General features: G+C 39.5%; 1 protein-coding gene across 1 annotated transcript; it reads right to left on the bottom strand.

Annotated features, from left to right (window-relative positions):
- Positions 1-4,099: 4,099 nt before the first annotated feature.
- On the bottom strand, positions 4,100-20,352 carry REDIC1 (regulator of DNA class I crossover intermediates 1). Its single transcript, XM_068669739.1, has 13 exons — positions 20,131-20,352; positions 19,690-19,729; positions 18,026-18,161; positions 17,146-17,278; positions 16,302-16,368; positions 14,342-14,542; positions 12,092-12,198; positions 8,946-9,475; positions 8,629-8,701; positions 7,899-7,956; positions 7,287-7,353; positions 6,113-6,207; positions 4,100-5,535 (listed from the first exon to the last, which is right to left on the bottom strand). Exons 3-13 carry the CDS (start codon positions 18,126-18,128, stop codon positions 4,927-4,929), a joined length of 2,043 nt encoding a protein of 680 aa, XP_068525840.1. The 5' UTR covers positions 18,129-18,161; positions 19,690-19,729; positions 20,131-20,352; the 3' UTR covers positions 4,100-4,926.
- Between the last annotated feature and the right edge of the window lie 220 nt (positions 20,353-20,572).

Here is a 20,572-nt window from a genome sequence, read left to right as displayed (position 1 = left end):
GCAGGCTGAAGGGGCTGGGTTAGCGGAGATGAAGCCCTGATGTGAAACTGAGACCGGCTCAGGTTGCCGAGGAAACGAGGGTGGAAAGAGCAGATCCCAAACAGGGGCTGGAGGAGGGAAGCAGGTGGGGAAGGAAGCGGGGTGCGGGCTACAAGGGAAGGCCGGGGGTGTGACAGCACGGGGACACGGTGCCATGGAGAATATGTGGCTCCCCCCTTCTTTCTGCATCACAGCCCCCAGCTCTCAGGCTGTAGGGACGGCAGGGACAGGGCAGCGTGGGGCTGGGGTGCAGCTGCCACCACACCACAGCACACAGAGGTTTGCCAGAGCCCAGGAGGGGCAGATCGACAGCATCAGAGCCTTGCAATGCCTGCATTAGCTGCCTGTGCTGCCTCCTCCATGCAGTAATCAGGTTTCCTTTTCAATCTCCTTCTGATAAACAGATTGAACAGGCTAAATCTCTCTGTACCGTGTGTTTTTATCTAGACTTCAGATTTTCATAAGCTTGTTCTTCTCCATTTTTTTTTTTTTTTTATGACATTTTTTGGGCACGGCAGCATTTGTTCAGTGCTTAATCTCCCAAAACCACACACACACAGAGGATTGCCCCTGGCTTCCCCTTTGCACCGGGACAGGGAGAGCCCTCAGCACCCTGTGCCAGCCCTGCCAGCACCTCCAGCCATCCTCCTGCATAGCAGTGAGTGTGTTTTGGGTCATTTTGTTTAAATGGAGCCAAGCATTATCATTTGCTTGTAGCCTTTTTCCATATTGCCACTCTCTCGACATCACAACAGAAGAGGAGGTTCCTTGTCAGCCCCGCAACGTGTCACCCTGCTAACACAAGATGACTTCTCCATCCCCAAAGTGGCCGGCAGCGGGTGGCCTCATCCCTGCTGGGAAGTGATGCTCTGGAGTAAGCCTTGCTGCTAAATTGGTGCTTGGTTTAATCTTTTCACGGCGGGATGGCATCAACCCCCATCTGACTGCTGTCCTGTTTTGTCCAGGATGTCCGATGTGACAGCGTGCCCCGTTCCCGGGCTGCCACAAGACATGGCTGCAGCCAGAGCCACTCTCTGATGCCACACGGCTTCTTCTGCACTGTCCTCTGGCCTTTGGGGTACCTTTGGGGCAGGGGGAGGTGGCTGCAGAGTTGGGCTGGCACCAGCATCCCTGCAGCTCTCCTCTCACAGGCAGGGACCAAGGCTAGGAGTGGTGGGAAGGAATTAAGGGCAAGCAAAGTTTTCATAAGCTGGGTGGAGGATGACTGCCACCCCCAGCCTGGCGGTGGATGGGACAGCTTTGAAATGCTCTCCATATGTCACGTTACGTTATGGTGGGTGGGAGCCACAGGGAGGTGCTGAGGGCATTGCTGTGGTTTATTCCTCCCTGGGTGCCTGGTGATCGCAGCTGCTGCAGCCCAAAGCTCAACTCCAGCTGGCCCCAATCCGAGCAGGGCTTGGGTGAGCTCGCACAACCACAGCTGGTTTGGAGATGTTTTAATCTGACCCTCAAATAGTACAACAGCACCCTTGCAGCCTCCTGCCTTACCTTCTCTGATGTCTTCTGGAGCAGCACTCCCCATCCCCTTGCACTCACCTGATATATCAGCACCTCTGCAGCCATCTGGGTGCTGCACCTGAGCTCCCCGTAGGCTGCTGTGGCTAGGTGAGAGGGAGGGAGGATGGTGTTTGGCTCACAGAGTCGTGCGACCTTTCTGGAGCTCAGCATCACCAGCCCTGGAGAAGCCAGCTCTGACTCAGACTGTCACCTCCAACCTGTCAGAGGACAGTAGCAGAAATGCCATTTGATTTGTTGGGGACGGAGAAGGATTTGGATGCTTTTTCCAGGAAACCTCATTCTTCCTAAATCAGCTCTCTGCTAAAACCCTTAAAAAGCCAATTCACAAACACTTTCCACCTGAGAAATAATCACTTGTATGAAAACTTTAAGCTTCTCATTTCTCACAATGATAATCCTTCACAAAAATGAAAACAGGATTTCTACAAAGTTGGTAGAGGCTGTTGGCATAACAATGCCCAGCTACACACTGCCTGAGGAACACAATGAAGGTCCTGGTGGCATTTGCCCAGAAAACTTTGTCTGAATCCTTACCTTGCACGCTACTGTAATTAGAGTTGGTTTGATAGGAAAAACAGGTTACCAGCTGCACATGAAAACTGCTTGGGACTGAAGCTTGGGGTAATATTTTCAGTAAGAGAAGCCGTCTTTCCATCCATATTTATTTGTAAATATTCAAGCACCAATACAACAAATTAACAAATTAATTTTGGTTAATTACAGGTACACTTCTGTCCTTTTCCCCAGCAAAACTCATTTTGTAATTGATTCTCACTGAATGCAGTTAAACAACGTACGTTCCTGTGGCCTCCCCAGAGGCTCATCACTCTTCTAGGAAGGTTACTATGGATGAAAAAGGAGCAGCTCTGTGTCTGTCCTTGCCTCAGAGAAAGCTTGTGGTGACGGGATGTGTGTGATGGGTGATGGTCATAGTACTGGTGGCTAAATAGCACCAACTGCTCAAATGTCACCTGAAGGAATCAGGATTGGAGGCTGCCACTCCAGACAGAGGAGACTCCTGCCAAACCGAGCTCAGCTCTTTCCAAAAGTCACAAGAAATCAGAGGTGAAAGAAAGCTCCTGAGCGCAGTGGGAGACTGACACTGAGATAAGGAGGAGGAATGGTTCTCTTCTAATGCAATAACAGTCACATAAATACTTTAAAATACTCCTCCAGTGGCTTAAAAGACCATGCTGGTTTATTTATCATCATCGCCAGCACACATACCGCTACAGAGATAGTTTTTATCCTTGCGGTTGGTTTGTAATCACAGGTAAAAATTGCAAAGCAATTGGATTTTATAGGCTCTCAGCCAAAGACTTTGGAACATGATGGTCTGCTTTGATTGACATAACCCAAGTGCTGCATTACCATGTTAGAGAGAAGTGTGCAACTCTTGCATGCAGTGAGAAAATTTGTGTCTGACTCCAAGCTGCATATTTTCAGCCCTTACTGGGAAATGGTGCAATCCAGCCTGAGACCTGGCTGATTTTAAAAGCTTCTCTACGGTGGCGTCAGTCCAGTGGAGAAAATAAGCTACAGCCAGTAAGAGGCTTTAAATTGTGTGAGATGTGAGAAGTAACTTACTAAGGAGGTGTTGCTTCCTTTGAAACACCTGCACTGGTCCATGCAGTGCTACCAGTCCTCCTGTCCCAGTTCAGACCTGCCCTCTTTGCCCAGTAGGTTCACTGGAACAGACTGGGAATCTGCCTCGCCCTGCAGAGCAGATGTATCTGCCCGAATTGCGGTAGCTTCACTCACTGCAAGACTCAGCCAGGTGATGTACAGGGTGTAGCTGGGACAATGCTTGCCTTGGAAATGTCCTAATTCCAGCCATCAGGCTCGTGTGGCACAGTCTGAGCAAGTTTCATAACGCTGAGTGAACAACTGCGCCTCACAAAATACTGGTAACTGCTGAGCTTTCAGCAAATCACGAGCATTATTCAGATAAATTATACCCCCTGTGAAGAAGATGATCATTGCAGTTTCAGCTAAAGAAATGACTAGGGAGCTTGCTTTGACAATAAATTGAGGCAACCTAAAAAAGAAAATCCGCTTATGTCAAGCCTTAGGAAGTGGGCGGTGAATTGGCTAAATGATAGTTCCACATTTCAGAAGTCCGGCTGTGAAGCCACTTCCTGTGTATGCAATTTTTATGTACAAAAGACAATGCTATTTTCTTCAAAGTGAAGAAAAGTCCACTGACATTTCCGAGAGATGCTATTTTTAACATGGTGTAGCTATAAACCTGCAAACTGTTCAGCAGTGTAGACTGCCTTTTGGTTTCAAATATAAAACCCGGCAGAAAACACAGCCGTTGGTTTGATGATGAGAACTGAGACAAAGAATGGTGAAGGATCTCTTCGGTGCTGGATGATACACATCCCGACATCCACAAGACCTTTCATTACAAAAAGTAGAAATAAAAGAAACTGAGCTGCAGTGTGTAAGGACTAGCCTGAAACATAGCTTACATGCATTTATGGAAGGATGGAAGGAAATATAAGCAGAAGGTGTCCGTAACACAGTGAGTCATCTTTACTAGGAACTATTTTAAATGGAAAGAATATAACCTAGAAACAATATTATCAGGAAATTTTATTTGTTATTTGTAGCTTCAAACGAATACTGTAATAAGGAAAAAAAAAAATCATTTAATATTTTCAACCTGCTGGCAAAACGCAGAAACACATAAAAGATTTGTCAGTATTAACAGTCAGTATTAACAGTATTAACAGAGACTAATCAATAGACTGCTGTGGAAGGAAGTTTAAGCATTTGGGTTTGTTGTTGTTGTTTGTTTTGTTAAAAAATAATAAATTAGTTCCTTTAAAAGTACCTTTTATTTTATGTGTGCAGATCTGCATTTTCTGTGTCACTTTTATGTTTTCATTTTCATATTTAGTACAAACATAGGGCAAAGGCTAGTTTGCCTGTTAAAATGGGTAAAAATCAGACAGTAGTTCTGAACTAAGAGTCACATCAAATGTGTCTTGAAGTGAAATTGAATCTCTCCACTACCTTCCTGAGAAGCAAAATCATCCTCAAAACACACAATCCTACAGGTATATGGTGGGAAAGCAAATCTAGTTCCTAAGTTTTATGTTCAATAAGCTGTTGTAAAATCGTTGTTAACAGTCAGAGATTTACAGAAATCCATAGTTGGAGAAGGTAGATAGAGATCCAAAGTAAGTAATAATGTATAAGTAACAACAATAAGTTATAACAACGATATTTTGTCTAGCCAGGCTAGACAAATCAAGATATGACAATTAAATTAAACCTACTGAGAACAAGACAAAACTTGGAAGTATTATTTCAGTATCCCTTACAGGCCATTCTATTTGCTCACTGCTTTTCTCTCTCCTTCATGACATCGATGTAGTTCAGAACCTCTAGAGTTGTTTTGTCTGCCAAACTCAGATACTCGGCTTCAGAAGCAAACGCTGCCTTTCCTGCTGCGCTGCCTGTGCCTGCAGGCTGCATTGCCTCATGCTCTGGCATTTTGTGCCCTCCAGTGGTGCCGGGAGGAGGGAGCCCCTCGGGGCTGCGGGCAGACAGGAGGGAGCTCCCACAGCTGCACACCCGCATGGTGTCACACTGGGTGGCAACATCCACCCTCCCTGCTTCTGGGGCACAGCTTTCAGTCTGTGACCAACCATCACGCCTCGTACTGGCACTGACGTGCTCTTTTTTACGGGTTTGGTGTAAGGAGCTGCCCTCACCTGGGGCAGCCTGGTCTTTATTTGCCTCCTCTGTGGCATGTGAAGTAGTGTGTTTCTGCTGAAGATAGTTGTCTTCCACCCTGGTCAAACTCCTGCAGTGCTGGAGAGGCTCAGGTCCACTGTGAGGGGCCTTGGGGGTCTCTTTGCTTGCTGAGCCGGAGGTGTTGGCATTGCCTGTCTGGTAACACCGTTTGTCCACATACTTCTTCTTGGCTGTGTCTTCCTTTTCAGACTGTATGAACAGAACTGTGTGAGTAACTGTTAAAGCAGTTCCATAACTAAGTTAACAATCATCCCCCAATTACATTATGAAATAAACTGAAAGGCCAGAAGTGTCTGTTGGATTTTTGTGTTCTTCCTGCAGGAGCGTGCTCCTGGCTTATGTTGGAAAGAAGGTGGGTGAGGTGGATCTTTCCTGTCATGCAGATTTTTTTATTTATATATTATGGCCTTTTTTGTTTAGTACTGGCTGAAAACACACATGGTGTCAAATCCTCCTCCCTTACTGGCACTTAAAGTAAGGCAGCAACACCCCAAGGAAGAAAGCAGAAGCTTGCTTAGCATCTTTCCACAGTTGTGTTATTGTAATTCCACTAGGCTCTGTATTGTCAAGAGACCAGACCATGGGGCTGTTTAACTGCTTAGGAAAATTTACATCTAATCATTTCTTGTTTTGCTCACATATGAAGTTGCCTTGTACAAAACAAAACCATAAATAAGATTCCAGCTGCAACCACCCTTAGATGTGCACAGACATACAGATGTCATTCAAATGAGCCCCTGTAAACTCATCAGGGAGCAGCGCTCACCATGTCAGGACTAGAGCTGAAACAGCTTTCTGTCTGTCTTGGCGAGTAGCTGGGTGAGGGGCTGCTGAGTGGTGACTCCACATCTGAAATTTGAGCTCAAACACAAAGAAAAGTTACTCACGAAATATTCCCCAAACATCCAACTCCCAAGCACAGAATGCAGAACTAAGCATAACTACTACTTCTGAAGCAGCTTTAAGATACCGTTTCAGGAAAAACATGCTAGCAAGGTCAGTCTGGGATATGGCAAGAGTCAATTCTCCTTCTCTCGAGACAGCACATCACAGCAGAATGTGTGAGGCGGGTGGCCCAAAGCTAAAGCTAAACTGCTAATCTGCACTGGCAGCAGCCTTGTGCTACCCAAGAGGAGGGGTTCTTCAGGGCAGGGGAATGGATTGAATACAGCAGAAACCTTGCAGACATTGGCTACCATACAAGTTATGTGGGCTTATGGTCATGTTTTTCGCTCGGAGGACCCTGAGAGGTCTTCTGCTCTGAAATACAGCCAGTACGGCTGACCCAGACAGCTACTGAGGGAGCAAAAAGGATGGGGGATCTCTCTGCTGACTCCCCTCACCCCATGCACATGTTGAACTGCACAGCGTAGTCTGGTGAAAGAGAATAAAGTTTGGTAAAGACTAGACTAGTAAAATGAAACAAGAAAATTTTCATGAGCTTATTAAATAATATAAAAGGCTTGTCCAAGATTTTTTTCCCACCAATGGAGATCTGCAGAAATAGAAAGGAAGACAATGTCTGGCATTTACATGTACTTGGCCCTGTTACAAGATGGTGACGTTTCTTGAGTTGTGATGTTCAGCTCAACACACCTGACCTCTCTCATGGATTTATTTATCTATTTTGAAGCTAACCCTACTTTCAGAGCTGGCTTTTCAGTTTAGGGGACAAATTTGGAGGATATGGAACAATGAAAAATACGTGGCTAATACTCACCAGAAAGAAGACAATCTGAATTTCTCTCTTGAAAAAGCTAATACTTAGTTACCTGGTAATGGTCTCTATACAGTGCTGCATGGATCAAAAATAGGAACCTACATCAAATGAAACCCCTACAAAGATGAAAACACTTCTCCCTGGCTTTAAAAGTAAGTTTCAGTTTCATATATAGAGAACATTTTGATTTTTGACTTAATAATATATAAATGGTACTAACCTTTCTTCATCTTGTGAAGGTTTGAACTCACTCCCAACTTACATTCTTCCTCTTGTGCTGTTGCAAACTTTTGAAAACAGGATTAATAGCGAGGGCTCAGTTGGTTCAGTACCTCAGGTTAGGTGAGGAACCTTCTGTTTCTCTATTACATAAAGGACTCCCTGCAGATTATGCTAAGGGGTACAAAACCCCTAAGCAACACCATATCCACCTGAGTGACTGCTACAGGCAAAATATCTACAGATTTTATATGTATGATGGCATAGGGCTCCAGTATAATACTGGAGTATCCTGCTTATAACCTCTGTACCAGGCCACGGAATCAGACCTTAGGGTAAAGAGTACCTTCTATAATGCATTTCAGGCATCAGCTTAGGGGTGAATCAAACCATGTAAATTAGGGACCTGAAAGGACTGGCTGAACCACTTAACTGGAAGCTGTTCTTTCTGGATTCCTCGTATAAAGCAAGAAGATTCCAAATAAATTAATTCAGAGAAGCTAACTTCAGTTTCTAACTGCTGTGGGTATTCCTTCTTCACCCCAAATGAATGGTGCAAGCACTTTAGTAGTAGGTAGCACCAAAAAAAAATAATAAATCTTTGAAAAGTTACCTCTTCAAATCCAAAGACCTGATTCTGTTTCCAGACTGCGTCTTTCACAGGCTCATCTCTGAGGAATGCAAACATGAGTTCTCTGAAAAGTGATTTCCCCCGTAGTTTTAATTGTTTTCTGAAATAAAGTCACTACTGCTGACTTTTTTGCATTCAATTTTTGTTTTGTCTTTGGTAATCATGAAATGTTTCCCACTACTGAGATAATTCAATTAAGTTATGAACCTGAGATTTTACACCAAGTTTTTTTTGTTTTGGTTTGGTTTGGTTTGTTTGTTTGTTTTGCTTTTGTTTTTTAACAGATTTCACTTCTGTTACAATCCAAAATATATTATGAGATGACTGAAGACAGCACTGCTTTGTTATGTATCTGTCTGTGACAAAACTATCTTGATGAAAAAAGCAGGGCACTCACATGTGTTAACTTTGGCCCAGGGAAGACACTAATTTCCTTTGTAGTCAGTGAAAGGAGACAAGGTCTTTTAGAGAACAAAATCACAACAACAGTTTGACTGCAGGGAATCTTCCTCTTTAGTTATTACAGACAGATGTACAAAGGGCTTACATGCACGTAAGTTTATTCACATTACTCACTATTATTTTCACTGGAATATCCAGTAATATTGTGTAGAATTTTGCCTTCAGGTCCTCTTAGCCAGGGTTTCTGCAATTCAGCAAGGTGTCTGCAGTTGTCACTAGTTAATAGATGGACTATTTTTACTGCACTCACCTTTTGTTTAGTGAATAGTTCTGCACATTTTCCTTTAAGTTAGTCTGCTGATCATGATAATAAGCAAATGTCTCTAAAATCAAAAATAAATCCTGTTTTAAAAATGCAGTAGCATAAGTACAATTTGAAAATATCTACTGTCAGTTTCTAAAAGTAATTGATTTAAAATTAAACTGCTGCACCACAAAGATTCATAACCTGTTTTAGGTCAGAGCAAACACACCTACATATATACATATTTTATATATATATATAAAACAAACTGTGTCTAAAAGAATAAAACATAGAACATATGACCCTAAAGTTCTGACACTCACCACTTTTTTCAAATATCGAAGGCTTTTCTTTGTTTCCAGATGGTACGAAGTAGTGCTGTCCCTCATGACAGTCCTGCAGGTGGGTTTTATGAAATCTGCCCTTCTGGTAGCTTGCAAGTGATGCATTGTTATTTTTACACAAAACCTGTTCTGGAGCTGTGAAAATGCCTTTCAGGTGTCTGTCTACGGATTTGTTTTGGGCTTTAATTGCAGGATGAGCTTCTCCAGTATCGTAAGTGTAATCTCTGTTGGTCATTTGATTTCTGTCTTCAAGATCAATGAAAAAATTGGGAGTACTGCTTTGGTTAACAAAAGGATTAAAATGCCTTGTGGAAGAAGTATTATGGATTGACTGGCTCTCATCTTCAAACAGTGCCAGAAAGGGACAATCACTTTCATGCTGGGGAGCTTTCAGTTCTGTGGTTTCTTTCACAACACCAAACAATGGTTCTTTTATTCCTTCACTGTTTTCTGATTCTTTACTGGTCATTATCACCGGATTTTTCCTGGCAGAATTCATATAGTCCAGCCTTTGGGGGAAGGGAATTAAAAAAAAAAACAGTTTGTGTAGTATATAAATCAGCAAAACGCTAACTGCTAACACTACAAATGATCAACTTAATAAAAAAATTTCAGACTTTGCTTCTCGACACATTTGCTTCTGTCCTGAATGTATGTTATTTCCACTGAAAGAGTGCCTGTATTTTATTTCCATTTTAAAGTAAGGCTGATTTAAACAGAGTTCTGTTTTATGTTATCTCCAAACGTGCCAAGACATGGAGAATATCCTTGAGAAGGAAACTGTGATTTATAAAATCAGCCACAGTATGTCACTGCTGCTCCACTCAACTGACCAAAGAAGTCCACTCTGAATTATAAAAAAAAAAAAAAAAAAAAAAAAGAGGTAGACAGCAGCTTCTTCAGTTCATGAAAAGTTTATTCTTCAAGGCTACAGTTCACTCTTGCACTGAAAGCCCATTACAAGATCTGAGCATTGCTTAATTCCTGGTCTCTTCAGCAAGACAACTTTTTTTTTTTTTTTTTTTTTTTGTAATTGAGGTCTGTAATCCTAATTAAGCACGGAGGTTTTCTACTCTACAGTCAGGAGGCCAGTCAGACATTTTGTTTTGCCCATACTTCCCTCCCCCACTTCTGGTAGTAGTGGTTTTGAAGGATGTTATCATGTTTATCATTAGTGTGAAAGCTATCATGCTTTCATTTATTAAGGTATTAATTTAATATTTTGCTACTTCTTTCTAGGTTTGATCTCTTGCCTGACATTTCAGAAAATCTGAGTGAAGAGTTAAGAGATTTATATATGCAGAGAATTAGCAGAAATGGCCATAGACATTCAAAACATGCCTTTTATTAAAATAAACCAAAAATGATCATAAAAAGACAATGCTATCAGTGGAACTTGAAAACTGAAATGTGGTAAAGTAAAGACATTTAAAAAAATCTGTAATGTCTTGATCAGAAAATACTTGGAACTGGAAAAAGATCCTAGAGAACTTAAGGGAGAAAGTGCCCATGAATCAGTTGTAAAAGACTAAACATAACACAGTTTGTATCTAGAGAAGGTTGGATACAACTGAGGAAGGTAAAAACATTTTGTGGAGCAATTCCAGCTGAACATTTTGTAATACTAAGTAAAAGATAACAGTAGATGAGGAAACGGCTAAGCACTACTCAGAGTGAAAGACTTATTTTTACAAGACACCTACAATTTTTAGTTAATATTTAATGAACTTGAGGGGTCACAGCTCTCAGATGTGTGCACATCTATTCCATCAGCAGTATGCTGCAATTATGTTAAATGCTTGTTTAAGTTGATGCTTTTCACATACTGTGAAAGATACGTCCTTCCCAGGAGAGTTGACAGCTACTAAGGTAAAGGAATTTATTGATATAATGTGTGAAAAGCAAAACAAAACAAAACAAACAAAAAAAAAAAAAAAAAAAACACACACACAAGGAAAGCACATGGAAATGGAGTTGAAGAACTGTTGGAAAGGAGATTTCACATTGTCAGTGAGCCATGAGTGGGTGGAGGACTGTGAGAGGTGCCATGACTGAGGAGAGTGCAGGCCTGAGGGCCTGTGGAGAAATGAAAAGGGAGATGTAGGCAATGTAAGATTATGTAGGGCTTTAACATCAAGGTATTCATCAGGAAGTCACCAAGACATACAGCAAGGTGAGCATTATCCTAACTTTAGGTTTTGCTGGAGAAAGCTAGGAGGAGCTAGGAAAAGTGAGAAAGTTAGGGTGGTTAGGACTGGAAACTGCTGTGTCCAGCAAAGTATTGTGGTCAGTGGGCTACCCAGCGCCTTGACCCCCCAGGCAAAGAGAGTGCAGATACTTCAGGAACTGCAGAGTAGTGTATGGTCTTTTTATGGCTCTCTCCAGAGACTGATATGAACTTTCAGTCAGAAAGCAGACTTACTGAATAGAAAGAATAAAAGAAAATTAGCCTTGTAAGATGCCTAGATACAAAGAAATAACGCCTAGAAAGAAACTGTTCAGTGAAATAAACTGTTCAGTACCAATGACTCTGGCTCTAAACCCTCTGTGATTAAAAGATTTTTAAGCAGCAAATGTAAAGAGAAAGCAATTCTAGATTTCTGTCTATTCTTTTAGAAACAAACTATGTTTCTCATTAAAGTATTTATGAATCAATTCGAAATTCTAGCTATAGTAGAATCACATATGAAAGAGAAGGGGAGTAAATCTTTTTGCTCCTGGAATCCCAAATATAAACAGTGGAGGTGGAGAAGTTGCTCAATTGCTACAACATCAAGGTCATCAGAAAAGTGCTTGCAACAGTGCCCAGAACTAATGAGAGTGGCAGCTGCTCCCCTCTCCTTGGCCTGTCAGTGAATCCATGCTTCTGGATGAATTGGGAAATACCATTCTGTTTACAACATTGCAAAAATTAGACCGTGGTTCCAAGAACCTAACAAAATCACAGTTTGCTGCCTCTCTGCAAATCTAAACAGCTTTGTATGTTCGGTCTTCTCATTTAATTTTACTTTCTATTTTAAAAGCACTAAAAATATGTGAAAAATCAAGTAACAATAAGTTTCAGGTATTGCCCTTACTTACTTCACTGTGATTTTTGCTCTCTCTAATATCAGATCACTGCCTACCTGTGCACTGGCTCAAACAGCTCTGGAGGCACTGTATCAGGCTTCCTTAAAATACACTGGCTCAGGTGTTTTGAAAGCCAAGGGTCTTGATCCGAAATAATTCCTGGCTGAGAAAATGATCAAAACTGTCAAACTCTGAATTTATAGAATAGTTATAGCATTTTAAATGTTAAAGTTGGGTTTGCAAACAATATACCTGATTTCCAACTGTTTTTACTCCTTTTTATCTTCACAGTAAAGGCCAAAACATTACAGCCCAGCTGAGTTCCATACAGTTCATACTTTTCCCTATTCACATGTCACTGCTAGCATGCAAAATGCCCTTTTAAGCATCCCATGCTCCCATAATATCGACAAGCTGGATAGACTGGGAAAAGCTGACATTCCACCGAAGGTCACAGAATCACGGCATGCTGTTGTGTGGATGGGATCTCAAGAGATATCTAATCCAACCTTCTGTTCAAAGCAGGGACAGCTTCAAGGCTAGTCCAGATTGCTCAGGATTGAGACTCCACAGCCTCCTTAGATAACCTATTTTGGTGTTCAGCTATTTTTGTGACATTTTTTACTATAGAAGCAGAATTTCCATTGTTTAAACCTGTGAATTTTATTTCTTGTCATTTCACTGTGCACCTCTTACTCTGTCCTGTCTGTAACTCTATTTAGATTCTGGAAGACAGAGTCTGATTTCCTACCTCATCCCCTTATAGCTTTCTCTTTCCCAAGCTATACAAACCCTCTTTGCTCAGTCGCTCTCAGGTCTTTCTCTTCAAAGCTGCTGCCTACTCAGTCAGTCCCCCACCCACACAGATGTGTGGGGTTATTTCTTTTGAGGTTCAGGAAATTCTGTTTGTCTGTGTTGAACTTTTTGAAGTCTCTTTTGGCCTTCTGCAAGTCAAGATCCCTCTGAGCATCAGCCCTCCAACTGTAATGACCACTCTGTCAATTCGGTGGCATTTATGAACCCGCTGAGATGCTGAGGGTGCATTCTGTCCCATTATCCAAATTGCTGATGAAGATATATCAGACTTGCTATTAAATCCTGGGCATCCCTGCCAGTTGCCAACTAGACATAAAATAATTGTCTTTACAATTATTTTGAGCATGATGGTACAGGCAGTTTTTTACCCAACTTATCATCCACTCCTCTGGCTGACACCTCCCCACTTTTGCTACAAGGATCCCACAAGGTAAACTTTGTCAAAAGCCTTCCTAAAGTCAAAGTAAGTAACATTCACTGCTGACCCTTATCCATAAAGCTAGTCATTTCATCACAGAAGTTAATCAGATTTGTCAGGCACAGCATGGCCAAGGGAAATGTATGCTGGCTGTTCTCAGTCACCTTCTTGTTCTTCATGCAACTTGAAATGACTTCTAGGAGTTCTAGTTCTGTAACAGGTGAGGGATAGAGGTGAGCTGAAGATCTAGAACTTTCCTGGATCATGCTCGTCTTCTTTGCACATGGGCATAACTTTTGTTTATTTCTTACTGCTGAGAAGCTGTCCTGATCACCACAGTCTTTCAGGGATAACAGGCATCTGCCCTGCAGTGATGTCAGCCATCTCCCTTAGTATACTTAGATGCACCTTGTCCAGTCCCATGCATTTGTTTGTGTCCAGTTTACTACGGATTCCTTAACCTGTTGCTTCACTGCTGTTTTGTATGTCTCTCTCCAACACTGGGCTTGAAAACGTGCCAGAGAGCAGACCTTGCCAGAAAAGACTGAAGCAAAGTAGGTCTTGATTGCCTCAGACTTCTCCACGTCCTTTGTCAGTAGGTCATCGATTCTGTTTAGCAGTGGACAGCATTTTCTTTGGTTTTCTTTTGCTGATGACAGAGCTATAGAAGTTCTTGTTTCCTTAGGCCATGGGATCACCTGTGATCATACGACGCCCATTTATACTAACGGTACATTCAAGAAAGCTGTATTTATAACTGTAATATACTCCAGGTTTCTTCAAGCAATTTTACAAGCCAGAAACGAAAGTCAGCCACAGTATGTGGCTAACTTCCTTCCTGCAGATATCAGCAACACCGAGAGTTCAGCAAATACAGGCTCAAATTGAGGCTGTTTCACACCACTAGAAGAAATATATACACAGAAATGTATACACAGAATAACCATTGCCACTAGCCTACAAGAAATGTTGCTTGTTCGTAACTAGCTTCAACATTACACTAATTCTATACACCAAATAAATGAAATTTATTTTAAAATAATTCTGAGGAAATGAAAAATATTAATCAAACCTGGTTTTGCTGCTTATCTTCATAGGTCTCTTCCCAAGGGTTGCCCATTAGGTTTGTATTGAAATTTTCTTCTGAAAACTGTGCACAGTTGGAGGACCAAAAAACAGAAGGGGACAATGGACAGGTGCTAAAAGCTGTTGCTGTGCTGTCTTCATGTTCCATACCAGAGTCAGCATAAGATAGTTCTGTTACTTGTGGTAACTAGACAAAAGATAGCAAAGAGATTTAATTTATTTAAGCCTATTTTGATCTAAGCATAAAATTCAAAAAGATCAAACCTTTCTATATCTTTTACATCTCTTTCCACATAAAAAAAAAAAAAAGACAAAAAAATCATGTATTCTGATATGATTTTTTAATTAAAAACATAAAGTAGTAAGTGTTTATTTTAGGAAACCGCTTAAGTACCTACTGAAGTTGAAACATGCACACAAATGTTATCCTGAGGGGAGATGGGTATAAATACAGTTTTAGCTTTAGGTAAATGACCTGCTGAATTGGTTCTTAAGTAGAAAATTAAAATTATTTCACTCCAGTATGAAGAAAACTCCGGCATGTTGTGAGACCAATGATGCTATCTCAAACACAGGAGAAATTTGAAGAAAAAAATCATTAAATGCTTCTGCAACCATGGCTACATGGAAGTAGTGCCTGTAATCCAGTTTATTCAGTGAAAACTATACAAGAAACTAATGCAATGCAAAAGCTTTGTACATAACCTGCACAAAATCCTTGTGCCACCAGTTTCTAGAAAGCTAAATTATGAGTATTATGGCCCCTTTTTCTGCCTAATAAAGCAGATATAACACAATTATTTTAATGGGATACACTTTACCTCATAAAACTTTTTAAAACATTTTATTTCAATAAACATGATTTAGCCTTTATTCTTTGATCCATACATTAATTTCTGTGTGTGCACTGCATGTGTTTTGATGAAATGATATAAACCTGTTCATTCTGGTAGTGTCTGGGGAGAAACTTAGCTGTTATTTTGATTCCTTATTCCTGAACACATTTAATTTGAAATATGGCCTCTATATCTTCAAGCATCAGAAGAAAAAGGGTAGTAAAAGAAGGCTGACTTAATGCGATATCCAAAAAGGTAGTGGCACCTCATGGTGATCTTGATTGAAACACATTAGACGGATAAATTTTCACCCCTGCTAAGCAAGTCTTCCCCACTCAAGAGGAACTAGGAACACATCTATCTTTCTCTTTCTATCAGAAGATGGCTTGGCAGCATGAAAGGGCAAAGAAGATATGGAACAGTACTGAGTGAGCTTTTAATTTTTATTTTTTTTTGCAATTGCTCTCTGCTCAGAATCCTTTCTGATATAAGCAGCAGGAGTCAGTGGAGCTATATTATCAAGCAAGCTTGAGTAATCTAAACTATCTTCACAGAATTTCTAGGTTGGAAGAGACCTCAAGATCATCGAGTCCAAAAATCTTCTAACATTATTATTATTTTTTTAACACAGCATTGGAATTTATCATTAACAAATCCTGATTTTAATATAGAAAATGCACTTTAACCTCAATAAGAGTGTGAACTTCCCAGTTGTATCCACTGAGACTTGTACATAAGTTTCTCTTAAAGACTCACTTCTGCATATACTTCTCCTATTTCATCAATTTATGTTATGCATATTGTATTTAATTTACCTAATCTCAGCCTCAGTTACTTTCCCATAATTTCTGTCCTTTGCAACTAGTTAGAGCATTACTTAGAGCATTCCTGGGTATTTTTGGATTGCCTAAAACAAGTTGAGCTTTTCATTATATATGTGAGAAATAGAAGGAATAAGTATAAAACATGACTGTGAAATAACATATCAATGTAGCCTTAAGGAAGAAGCCTTCAATGTATTCATGAGATTTTATCACTGAAAAAATCACTTAAAAATACAGTTATTAGTACATATTTTTACTTTGACATCAGTGAAAACAATAAACTTACATCATGCTGGTATTTTCCCTTCTCTAAGAGATGCTTCCTTCTGCTGTCCAATACTTGCTCTTGTAACCTTGTAAAATTAATAAAAACAGCCCATGAAATATGAGATTTGTAAGATTAAAGCATCCTGACTAGAGTATTAATTTCAAAGAAATTTAACAATATTTTTCCAGATGTCTACAAAGGGCTTGATTTTAAGCAGATTTGACCATAAAGTCCACGAATCAGTCACATAAGGGTGTCTGAAATGAATTGAAAAATGCTGTAAGTGGAAGATGCTGTTTGAATAGTCTGCTCTGTGAGATACACTTAGCGCATGAACAACCTGACATGAGTCGAGATGTATATGTATATATTTAAATCACTCAGCTTCATGTTTTGAATTTACATGTTTCTTTATTCTCTCACTATAGGAGTATCACTGGAATGTCAGAAGGTGTCATGAAACTGCTTTGTCTTAGAATACTATATTTATGCTTACTTAATACCCCAAATATACATTTTTTCAGTCCTTTCAAGGCAGGACACACATGAGCATAGGCCTAAAAGAGATCAGTTAATCAAATGCTCAGGAGATTGGTCAGTTTCAGATCAGTCTTTCTCTCCATATTCCTGTGCTACAGTACTGGCCTAGACCTCTTCTCCCAGTTATCCAGTTGCTTCCAAAGTGACACCCTTCCATTCATGTTAATATATACACAAAAAATAGATCCTTACCAGGTTTATTTTCCACTGCACTACAATGGTAACTCCTTTTAGTTTTTTAGAAATCAGATGAAAGTACATCATGAAACACCTTTTTCAGAACTTCAGTGTAGCTTAACTACTGCCTGTTTTATACAAGTACCTGTTCTGGATGAGGTCTAAGTTTTCTGTATATTGTTTATGCAGCGGTGACTTGGGAAGCTCAAGATTGTACCTTCTAACAGGAGCTTTTAAGTGTCCAGTGATATCAATGTGAACTGGCTTCTTCTGGTTCACTGTAATGAAAACATTTATAATGTCAGCACTGGACTTGGAGAAAGGCATCTATTTAAAGCCTCTCCCCCCCCCCCCCCCCCCCTTTTTTTCTTTCTTTCTTTCTTTATTACTAGCAATGTAAGAGCTCTATTCTATATGTTAGCATAGCATAAAATTATTTATGGTCAACTGTGGTGTATGAACAGGCTCTTTTGCCCTGCTCAGTCACCTCCTAATATTTATAAGCACAGGACAGCAAGTGCTTCCCAGTCTAGTCTATGAATATCTTACAGAGGATAAGAGGTAGGACTTAAATTTTAGGGATTTTTTTTAGGATCTTAATAACAGATTTTAAATTCTCTGTCAGTTCTCTGGGTAGAACTGAAAGACTATTCCAAATGAAAAAAAAAAGAAAAAAGGTTATTAATCAGGCAGTGGAATACAAATGGAGACCCATTTAATGACAAAATGAAAAATAAATGGTTATAGGGTAAAATTAATGAATGGAATGAGGAAGGTGCATCAGAGTGCAAGGCTTTAAAGGTGAAATAGGTAGCAGCCCAGGTTCTTTGGTTCCTGGAAATATAATTTGGCCCTGATTTTTTATTCAGTCATTATTTTCATATTTACTTATAATTTCAACATTTTATTTTATTTTATTTTATTTTTATAATGCAATGGAAAAAGAACTGAAATAATAGTAGTAATAATAAATGATAACTGATTGGGTTAAGTGTGAGGTCAGAACACTGTTATACTAAACTCACCAGTGCTGTCTTTTTTGGTTGATATTTGGTTAACAACATATAGATTGAGAAGATCTAAACTGACTGCTGAACTTTTAGGAGATGATGTTTCCAGAAGTTTCATCTTTGATTTAAGTCTCTTCTTTTCAAAGAATTCCTTTTTTTTTTAAAAGAGAGAACAAGTTTTTGACAGAAACTTCATAACACTTTAGCAGTATATATAATTATATTGAAAAAAATCCTAATAATAAAAACACATGATTAAATCTCTCTAAATTCACACACTCTGTCTATATAATTTAGTTTATTTTTATTAACTTGAAAAAGATTGTTATTTTAATTTGGTCATATTCAAAATAAATCTAAATAAATAAATAAATAAATATTATATATAGTATCATATAATATATATATAACATATTTATTATATGTATATGTATATATATATATATATAAATATATATTTTGAATAAAGTCAAAGTATGATCTTTAAAAGTGTTTCTTTAAAATAAAAGACATACGAAAATCCTGCAAGGAAAAAGTCTTTAAAAAAATTAAACCTGAGCTTTTTAGGCAGCTTATAAATGAATAGGCAAATAAATCAGCAAGATCACATACACGTGGTCATCTATATTGACACAAACAGTGTATTGTTCTCTAAACTTGTCTTCCTTGGCGCAATAAATAAGGTCTTGTGACAGAGAGAGAGAGAAAGTAAAGAAGAAAAACCTCTAAATTAAACCTCTAAATTACTGAATCACCTCTAAATTACTGAATTATTATTAATTGTGTAACAGTAATTATAAACTTACCATTGGGTTCACTAATTTAGTACTAAACACCACTGTGCAACAATTTAGTACTAAATTACTTGGATCCTTTCCTGTTTTCTCTCCTACTCTGAAGCAAACTGCATAGCTGTAAATGATGCAGTTTAGACCAATGACTCCCTGAGAAAACAAGTATTTTGAGTACTCACAGGCCTTCAGGAGACTAGGCAATGATCTCAATGATCTCTTACTGTCTCTTAGGTGGAGAGTTTTCATTTCAGAGACTGGCTCCATACCATCAGCCTGTTATTTCTCCTCCTGTACATGCCAGTCCATCTGCTCTGGGCATTGGATGGTACCAACTTTGATGGTGGGGCTTCCCTATAATGTTCTCCTTTTTTCCCAGCTGCTGAGGAGAAAACTGACTTCTCCTACTACAGTTATAACTATCTTCTTGTACTGTTTCGTTCCCCTTCCCTGTTTGAAAAGTATTCTGCTAAGCCAGATATAAATACATAAATTTGATTCTATTATTGCACTTTCAGATTTAAAATACAAATAAGTTGGCCTACTTTTGTGAGTGCCAAAATAAAGTACATCAATGAACCTAACATTCTTTTACGTAGCACAGAAAAAACTGCTGTGTATATGTGTTAGGCTAGCTGACCATGTGGTTGTCGCTGTGAGGCTCAAAACAATCCTGTGTGTCAGCACATACCACCAAAATATAGTAACAGAAGTAATTCAGTAAAACTTAAATTGGGCACATTCATGTATTCATTCATGCCTTCTCCTACTCCCTCCTCTTCCTGCTGGAATTCAGTGTAATAAACCTAGGAAATTAATTCTGTTCTAAAAGCTAAGCACAGTCAGGCAAACAGGTTACAAGTGTTACACTACCTTTTACTACATTACCTTTTGCTTTCTCCTTTCCTGCTTTAATATGACTCTGCTCCTGAAAGATGCAAATAATTATTCTTTTAATTGTAAAAGTGTAATCTTGAGTCATGGCCTGAGTTACACATCAATGTTATTAAGAATTTTGGGCACAAATTATCCTGTTCTGTTACAATGGATCAAACCTTCAGGTAGTAAAGTCAATATAACTCTGTTGAAGTCACTTGGACTGATCCTGATTTACTCTGGAAAGGTTGTCAAATATATTGATAATTCAGAAGGAAAAGCTTTTAGGCATTTAACCTGTAATGCAAGAAATCATGAATTCTTAATTTCGTAAAACATTATATAAAATCTACATCAATATATTTAATTCTTATAATTTCCTATGTCATGCTGCAACACAGTTACAAAAGCACATTAGCAAAGAAAGCAAAGGAGCACCGCACAACTTCCTACCTTTCAGAACTTTACAGCATACTGTGAACATTTTGTTTGTAATAAAAATAAAAAAAAAATAAAAAAGATTGTTACTACAAGTTTCATTGAGCTGCTGTTGTTTGTGCTGTACAGGAGACAGGTATACTTTAAAATACATGTATCACTTGTTAAGCATAGTTTTAAATTGATTGGTTGCAGGACGCTGCATAAAATAGGAGCTCTGGGTCACTATTGTGAACGTGGTGAATACAGCTGCAATGTTTGTGTCAATAGGATTAGCACTTTTATTTGAGAACTAGAAGCCCAAAGGCTGTAGTCTTCAGAGGTGGGGAGGGGACACAGCTGGGACAGCTGACCCAAAATGACCGTGCCATGTGGTGTCAATAAAAGGCTAGAGGAGGGGGACATTTGTTATGAAGGTGTTTCTCTTCCAAAGCAACTGCTACTTGTGCTGAGGCCC

The sequence above is a fragment of the Anas acuta genome, chromosome 1 (genome assembly GCF_963932015.1).
Source record: "Anas acuta chromosome 1, bAnaAcu1.1, whole genome shotgun sequence".
Lineage (NCBI taxonomy): Eukaryota > Metazoa > Chordata > Aves > Anseriformes > Anatidae > Anas > Anas acuta.
The sequence above is the reverse complement of the archived record's forward strand: the minus strand, read 5'-3'. Positions and strand labels throughout refer to the sequence as shown.

Bases quoted from the DNA above. Each gene is read 5' to 3' on its own strand.
- REDIC1 (XM_068669739.1), bottom strand. From the start codon at position 18,128: ATGAAACTTCTGGAAACATCATCTCCTAAAAGTTCAGCAGTCAGTTTA. The intron at 8,702-8,945 runs GTGAGTGTCAGA...TTTTGATTTTAG, and splicing joins TTCGATATTTGAAAAAAGTG to AGACATTTGCTTATTATCAT. The intron at 5,536-6,112 runs GTGAGCGCTGCT...CTGTTCATACAG, and splicing joins TCAGCTCTAGTCCTGACATG to TCTGAAAAGGAAGACACAGC.